The 8,812-nt window shown below is 38.5% G+C and overlaps 1 protein-coding gene across 2 annotated transcripts in view; it reads right to left on the bottom strand.

The window, feature by feature from the left end:
• Positions 1-1,056: 1,056 nt before the first annotated feature.
• DSG4 (desmoglein 4) overlaps positions 1,057-8,812 on the bottom strand; it is a 38,140-nt gene continuing 30,384 nt past the window's right edge. Inside the window, exons 13-16 of one of the 2 annotated variants that reach the window (XM_003830257.5) lie at positions 6,391-6,530; positions 6,174-6,237; positions 4,520-4,737; positions 1,057-3,137 (exon numbers count right to left, since the gene is read on the bottom strand). In XM_003830257.5, the coding sequence (XP_003830305.1) occupies positions 2,370-3,137; positions 4,520-4,737; positions 6,174-6,237; positions 6,391-6,530 (1,190 nt within the window). In that variant the 3' untranslated portion in view covers positions 1,057-2,369. Of the gene's footprint in view, positions 3,138-4,519; positions 4,859-6,173; positions 6,238-6,390; positions 6,531-8,812 lie in introns of both variants that reach the window. The other variant, XM_003830258.4, reaches the window with a different exon arrangement.

The following is an 8,812-nucleotide window of genomic DNA, read 5'->3' as shown; positions in this document are numbered from 1 at the left end:
TTATAAGTGAGAACTTAAGGTATTTGGTTTTCTGTTCCTGCATTAATTTGCTCAGCATAATGGCCTTCAGCTGCATCCATGTTGCTGCAAAGGACGTGATTTCATTCTTCATTCTTTTTTATGGCTGCATAGTAGTCCATGGTGTATATGTACCACATTTGCTTTGTCCAGTCCACTGTTGATGGGCACCTGGATTGATTCCATGTTTTTGCTATTGTGAATAGCACTGCAGTGAACACATGGGCACACGTGTCCTGTTGGTAGAACAGTTTATTTTTCTTTGGGTTTATACCCAGTAATGGGATTGCTAGGTCAAATGGCTATTCAACTCCCAGTTCCTTGAGAATTCTCCAAACTATTTTCCACAGTAGCTAGACTAATTTGCAATCCCACCAACACTGTATTAGTGTCCCCTTTTCTCTGCAGTCTCACCAACATGTTAGTTTTTGACTTAACAAAAGCCATCCAATGCAAACTTTAAGCGAGAAATATCCATGTCAGGATTTGCCACGGAACGGAGTGTGTGCCAGATGCTATGTGGCTGGTTGTTGCTTGAGTGTTTAATCACCATGAGACCAATGCTCCTTAGCTACCCCATGGATTTCATCAATTATAGAGTAGTAAAATTTACTAAAGTGAGAAATGGATGTAGCAACTGGCAGTACACATAATTTGGAAAATATTAGGAAATATGTAAATAACTTTCTAGCATTACAATGTTTTAGCTGGTCTGCGCTTACACTTTAAAACTTAATTTTTTGAGAGAGAGTTTTTCTTCCAATTAGGGAACAGCAAAGAGTATGCAACAGGCAGGTTTGGATCCTCTTCATATCTGGCGAAGTTATAGTATAAAAAAGCATACTGGCTAGCGTATCTGAACAATGGGTTCAAGGCTTTGTACCACAACTAGCTGGTTGTGGTCATTTAACCTCTCTATTTCTAGATTCGTTGTCTAGAAAATGAGAGAACTAGGTAAGAGGTTATCTGAGATGACTTAAATTCTACAATAGTTTTATTCATAAAGGAGCAAAAGATAGGCAAGAAACACTACAATTATTTCCTTTCAAAAGGATTAAGCCTTGAAAATAAGTTTATTTCATTTACATTATCTCAGTCACATTATTGCTGCTACTGTATACATATTTTACAGAATTAGGTAAAATTACCTGGCTAGAGTTTCTTTTTCTCAAGTCAGCTTTATGCCTACTAAAAGTAAGCAATGTGTTTCCATTTTATTTATTCAACATAAACAGTAGTGTTGCAAAGAGAAACACAACTTGGTAATGGACTTAAATAGTTGGTTAATTATTGTTGTTAGGAACTTAAAGCCATATCCCAGAGTTTTATTTTAAGTCTAGAAATGAATAGAAGCTCTATGAAGGCAGAAACCATGTCTGTCTTCTTTACCTGTATATTCACAGAGCCAAGACTAGCACTCAACACCTAGTTGCTTCTAAGTAAATATTGTTGAATATATGAATAACTGCAGAGTGCTTTTGGAGAATATCTGGTTGCCGATTGAAAGCTCTATGATTCAGGTCAATGAAATTGGTTAAGCCATATTTCATGTATTTTTCTAACATAATTGGCAACAGTAGGGAAAAAATTCCCTGTAAGTGGGGAAAACTCTAATATTTCCCCAATAACTCTTTCTACTTTAGGATTGTCATTTTTTTTGCTATTCTAGATTAATTTACAGTTAATCATATAAATCAATAAAGTTTAATAAAAATATATATTTTTCTTTGATGAACCATTTCCAGCGATGCTTTCAGTTGGCAAACTCTTTTCTTATTATATTAAGCATCTCCTATTGCTTAATAGTGCATAATATTGAAAAATATTTTGAAGAGACAAATGACTTCAGATATCTAAAGATATTGACAGATACTCTACGTTCCTTTTCAATTTCCTTTCAGAATGTACATTTCATTCAACTTTTCAATTAAAAATTTTAATATAAATATTTCCCTAATGAAAAATATGGCTGGTGGATGTAGACAGGGCTTCTTTTGTAACTTCCAAGAACAAGGCATCTTGGTTTACAAGATTGGTTCTACAGGCCTCAAGACCCATAGGATTCACAATATGAGTTATGTGCTATTCATTAGACAGTATCAAGGGATGCAATACATTTTCTGCACATTTTTTGACACATTATTTAAAATCAGAAAGAATTTTAAAAAGGCTTATCTAAAGTGCCTAGCCATATTCACCCTCAAAATGGTATAATCAAATAATGGCATTGACCTTAGAATATCTGAGTATTTGTTGACTATTAACATATATGGTACATTATATATTTTTGGTGGATGTATTGGTGATTACAAGGTGCAAGGTCTCCACATAGAATACTGACCATAAAGCACTTACTGTTGGGTGTAATGTATGTTACTGTATCGTGTTACTCTGTGTCGAGATGTCATTGGGGATGTGGAGCCAACGGTTTGGCTTATGGGAAGGTCTGGACTCATCATTTGCATCACTTGAATTTCTGGCCCTACTAAAATATTGCCGCTCATCACAGGTCCCATACAACCATCAGTCGTGCTACTATTGCTCATGTCAGGCACACCAGGACTAGCCAGTACTCTCTCAGCATAGATTACATTGTTGTAATCTGCTAACTCAGCAGGTACACAAATATTCCCTTGAATATCATAGACAGGTGCCATTACTGCTTCGGTTACTACAACATTGGGTGCAAGCTGAGGATCAAAAATAATTGTAGTGGGTTGCATACATTGATCAGCATTACCGTAAGTCTCAGTTACAATAATATCCCCATGGACCACGGGTTCAGATGCTGCCATTTCTTCTTGGAATTCAACTTCTGAGGGAGTCAATCCTGAAGACTCATTAACAAAGTAATTAGGTCCGAGCAAAGGGAGGTCAGTACTGATTGGTATACAAGCCTGGTGTGAAGGAAATGGTTCAATTTCTGTGTTTAAGCAGATCTCAGCAAGAGTCCTAAATTTTGGATCTAAAGTTTCCATGCAGCTTTCATCTAAGTCATCCACAATCCAACTGCAACAACCAATAGAGCCTACGGGAGACCCGACTCCCTCGTGGTCATAAATGAGCAAGCAGTCATTGGCTGGTCGACCTTCATCTTCATCTGCATAAGCATATGCTTTCTAAAATTAAAAGGAAATACAGACTTAGAAATTTCTTTTTCCCTAAAATAAGGAAGAATAACAGCAATCCCTCAGAGAGACTTCTGAGTTAAGTTGTTACGGAATAAACTGAATAATGGTATCAATCACTCATTAAAATAATTGATACTATCCATGCACATTCTGTGATAGCATTTGTAACTACCAATTTTAAGATATAGTTTACAATTGCAACAACATCTTCAGCAATTTTTTGGTAAAGAATAATGGTGAAATTCACGTATGAACAGATGGGGAATAAAGCAGGCCAACTGAAATATGAGATAAAATTCTAGTTCTATTTTAGTTCTTTTAAAATGTGTAATAAATTATTGTTAACTATAGTAATCCTGTTGTGCTACCAAATACTAGATCTTCTTCATTCTAACAGTATTTTTGCACCTATTAACCATCCCACTGTTTCCCCTCCCTACTACCCTTGTCAGCCTCTAGTAACCATCATTCTACTCTCTATCTCCATGAGTTTGGTTTTTCCTTTTAGCTTCCACAAATGAGTGAGAACATGTCAAGTTAGTCTTTCTGTGCCTGGCATATTTCACTTAACACAGTGTCCTCCAGTTCCATCCATGTTGCTGCAAAGTGACAAAATTTCATTTTTTATGGCTGAATAATATTCCATTGGGTATATGAATCACATTTTAGAAGTCCAATCATCTGTTGATGGACACAGGTTGATTCCATGTATTGGCTACGTGACTAGTGCTGCAGTAAACATGGGGGTGCATATATTTCTTTGATATACTGATTTCCTTTCTTTTGGATATATACCCAGCAGTGCTATTGCTGGACCCCTTTTCTTAGTGAAGGTCAGTTGGTGGATAAGTCACTGGACTGAGAATAGGAGAGCTATCTTCTAGGTCTTAATCTAGCACGAGTTGTGGTGATGCTGCGTTCCTGAGTTTTAACTCCTTTCGTTCCCAATTCTTTTTATTTTCTCATTTCTGTTGGAGGCTCCGGGAGAACATGAAGGACATCAAAAACAGAGGTCATAAATGCACCTTTTTTTCCCCTTGATGAGCATTTTCCTGCTTTGCTACTGCTACGGGAAACAAGGTGAGGAATCAAGGAAACAGAAGATAGAAAAATGGAAAAGGGAAGTGGCGAATGATGAGGGGTGTGGCCTTGTTCACAGTACTAAGATGCGCTATGGCAGTTGAATATGAAATCCTGTGGCAAATTAGCATTTTGGGTTTTAAGGAGAAATGAAATATTTTTTATTCAGGTTTGGGATAGGGTTGAGAATAACAGCATATTTCCGAAGAGGCCTACTACCATTGTGAGTATTTTACTATTATTATTATTCAATCTCAAGACGATTTTATGTGTGACTGTGAGGGCATTACCTCCGAGAAGTAGCTGTCCAAGAAAGCCATGTTGATGTCTGCGTCGGCGTAGTCCCGCAGGGTTCCCATGGTAGAGCTCCTCTTCCTTGCGGCCCCTGAGGCTCCTGCGGCCCCTGCGGCCATGAGGCCAACGGCTGTCCCCATACCTGTGTTGAGCTCCACTCCCGATACACCTCCTTCCACCGTGCCCCCGGCTGCATAGGTGTTGGTGTAGATTTCTGAAAAGGGAGGATGTTGGTTTAACAGCGCTGGAGTTGCCTGCAGCGCGCATCTGCCTAAAACGCTGCCGCCGCCATCTGCGGTGCCACCACCACCCGGCAAGGCGTAGGCGCTAAAAAGCTGACAAAGAGCGATACAAGTTACACCGATACATCTCCAGGCTTGTTGACCAAATAAAAGTAAATTAATTACACAGAGGGAGTCAGTGGTGGGACGTGGCCTTCCCACATTTGCACAGACTTCGCCCTAGACTTAAAGGTGTAGAACTTGCCAAGAGAACTACAAGCAGGCGCCCGTTCCCGCCGTGGCTGCTGCGGGCTTGATCCAGCCGGGAGCCCTCCAAAGCAAGGCCAGCGGCGTGATTGCAGAAAATGAGCTCATAGTCCTCCTGCACTCCGGAACAGGATGGAGCTGGGCTCACAGGGATGTTCAGTCACCGAGTTTCTTTGCATACAAAGGGCCAAGCTTGGGATACTAAGGAACCATCAGAGAAAGCTCACGTGCACTGCAGAATTAAGCACCCTCTCTATTTGGTGCAATCATTGCCATATAGCTACGTAGTGTGTTCAGTATTGTTAGATATGCGTGGGGCTGGTAAGATAGGAGAGTTTACGACACTCTTTTGAGGCAAAAGCTTGTCTGAAGTTAAGAAAAGTTATTCAGTGTATTATTAGAGTACATTTGCTGCCTTTTCTTTAGCTCTTTAAAAAAAAACAGCTTGTATTATAAATAATTACTACAGTAGCATGTACTCTGTGCCAGGCACTACTCTAACGTATATTTTGTGATATATGTATATATACACACTTATATATGTGTGTGTGTATATATATAGACACACATACACATGTATGTTATATATAATAAAATAATCTATACAATATATGTATGTATTATATATTACATATGTAATATGTATGATTTACTCCTCACAGCAACACTTTAAAGTAGGTACTATCATAAGCTCAATTTTAAATATAAGGAAACTGAGTCCCAGTGAGGTTAAATGTCTTGACTAAGGACATATTACTACGGGTTGAGCATCCCAAATCCAATAATCAAGAATCCAAAATGCTCCTAAGTCTGAAACTTTTTGATCATCATGGCACAAAAAGTTTGAGCCAAACTCAAACTCATGGTCCTATGCATTTCAGATAAAAGATATGCAACCCTTAAGCAAGTGGCAGAGCTGGGAATCAAACCCAAGCATTCTGCTTCCAGAGTTTGCTCTTTTAACTGCTGTGGCATACTTCACTGTCTGTAGTTTCAGATAGAAAAAAAAAGTGGCTACTTCAAACAGGTCACATTCCCTCTAATTATACTGTCACCCAAAGAGATTGACAGACTTTTCCATAAGGTACTTTTACATGAAGTTGGTCTGGTTGAATAATTTTGAAAAATTTAAAAGGAAAAACAGATTTTGGTGTCTACTGACCAGAGGAATCCATCCGATCCTGGGTATTTGAGGCTGTCATGGGTGCACATATATTTGACACATCCTGAAAAGAAAAATAAACTTTTTAAAAACAAACGCTTTATGTTAAACATTTAAAAACTGATATCTGTTCATTTTTGTGCAGCATGTAATTGTTAAGACATGCTCAATTTCCACTGAAAATCCACACTTCTCTGGAGAGTGACAGTCCACTTACCCTGTCCTCGGGATGGGCCCCTTCAATTCTCCAAGACTGCATCACTCCTTCTCCGCCCTCAGGCACAGGAGCAAATCTTGTTCCCAGGCCTTCTGGCTGTCTCTGTTTGCAGCAACACAGGAGCAGCAAGAGTGGAGCCACTGCCCAAGAAAGTGACAATGTCGAGTTAACACAAATTGCTCGGTTTAGGAAGTCACTGGATGAATCATTTTGGGGAGCATTTGGTGGCAGTATATTTAGAACAAAAATACAAATATATGTAAGAAAATCTCATTTTTTTCCTTTAGGGGATTGAGTATACATATCCAAGTTTATAAATACAACACCACCAAATCACATAGAACTTTAGCGCTAGATGGCAAGGAGTTTGCGATCAGGTAATTGAATTTCTTTGCTGACAGATTAGGAAAGTAAGGTCGTCTTTAGTCTAAGACTCTTGAGCTGGTTGGGGCAGATGCACACATACATGTAAGTTAAACGCATCATGAATATATGTTATCAAGAGGATTGAATACAGGATTCAGCTATAGGACCTGGAGATAGGACCTATCTTCAATCCTTATTACAGTTACACTTAAAATAGAAGTCAAATAATACTCACTAAATTTAATGGAGATATTTACAATTATTTTAAGACTTTGTTTATAGACTATAATGAAAAATTGAAGCTATCAAAAATGTTTAGCTATCCAAGTGTTTCTTGTTACCCTAATAATCACCTCAATTCTATATTTTAATCCACAAATATAGACACTGCTTAAGTTTTCTAAGATTCTAGAATACACTCTGTTTAGTTCTTTGGGCCCACTCTAGTTGCTTTTCATACTTTCCTAATTCTCTAGCATGGCATGCATTTTACTAAGTGGGTTAATTAAAGATAAAGAATAGAAGGATAAATGCTTGAGGGGATGGATGCCCCATTCTCCAGGATGTGATTATTTCACATTGCATGCCTGTATCAAAGCAGCTAATGTACCCGATAAATATGTACACCTATTATGTACCCACAAAAATTAAAAATTAAAAACAGATACAAAAGAAAAGACTATCAAAGTTGCAAAATCAGCTTTAGTCTTATTACAACAATTAATTTGGCAATTTTGCCATCTGCACTATGAACAGTGAAAGGTCAAGTTATACATTTCCATAGCATTTTCTGGAAAAGGACTAAAACTAGAATTGGTAGCCCCTAGGCCATTGTTCCGCCTATTCTATATTTCTGTGAATTTAAATGTGAGCTGGATCATGTACCATTGCAGGCATGAACTCTAACAAAGGCACTATCTAATAAATGAAATGAAGTGTTTTTAGCACATACCCAATACAATTACTGTATGTGTAATCTCATTTGGAGCTAACATCAAAAGCACCAATTTGAGGCCCTTTGGGAACATAGGTTTGGGCTCAGATCCCTCCCACTACCATCACACTGCCCCCTCTCTCCTAAAATAGACCATGGGCTTCTCCATTGAAAACAAGTGTCCATAGGGGTATTCCTCTCCTATTCTACAATCCATCAGTTGAACAACTCTCATGCTTTCTTTGACTGGGTCAGGAAAAAGTCTTGAAATTCTTAGTGCTAACCTTCTGGAAATGCAGCTGGCACTGGGTTTTTAGCCCTGAACTGCACATTAGTCTCACCAAAGGGCTTGAACATGCTGATGCTTGGTCTCATCTTGAGTATGACTCTAGTATGAGTAATTTTGGAAGACCTTTAACTAATTCTTATGTACCACTAGGGTTGAGAACCACTAACTCAAAGCTTACCTGAAACCACTACTCAATTGCTGTAGAGTTATATTCTGGGAAAATGTGTCTAATATCATTGTGAGAATCACTTATGATCTTTGCATAGCTTTGAAACCTCACAGATTATTTCAAAAAAGAAATCCTCACCAAAAGTCAGCTGTTATTTTTTATGCCTTGAAATGATTACATTTTAATTAGTGCTCATCCCTGAAAACATAGCAACAATACAGTTTGACAAATTTACTTCTCTTTAATTTTAGAACCCAGCTTTTGATCCCCATGAAACCTAAATATTGCAAGGGCAACCTAAAATGTATGAAGTATTCTTCCTCTGAGGATCTATATGTTTAAAAAAACTCTATGGGGAAAGGAAGGCCCTTTTTGGGAAATTTTTGTTTGGTGATCTTTGCACTTCTGTGAACAGTCTTAGTTTAGGCACTCACCCAGAGCCCAGAGGCTAATTCTCTGTTCTAGTCTCTTCTACTTGCTTCCTACCGCAGGGTCACCTGCGCTCATCAGCCCTCATCAACTCTTCTGTGCCATTGTACTGAAGCCCAGAATGCCTGGTGTGTCATGAACATGCCTCCATGCTGGCTCCCAGACCCCCTTTTAGCCTCTCTGCTTCCTAGGTGTGCTATGCTCTTCCATATCTTGCTCCCTTTTGTTTGTGTGT

The sequence above is a fragment of the Pan paniscus genome, chromosome 17, assembly GCF_029289425.2.
Source record: "Pan paniscus chromosome 17, NHGRI_mPanPan1-v2.0_pri, whole genome shotgun sequence".
Lineage (NCBI taxonomy): Eukaryota > Metazoa > Chordata > Mammalia > Primates > Hominidae > Pan > Pan paniscus.
This window is presented reverse-complemented; position numbering and strand designations above follow the sequence as displayed.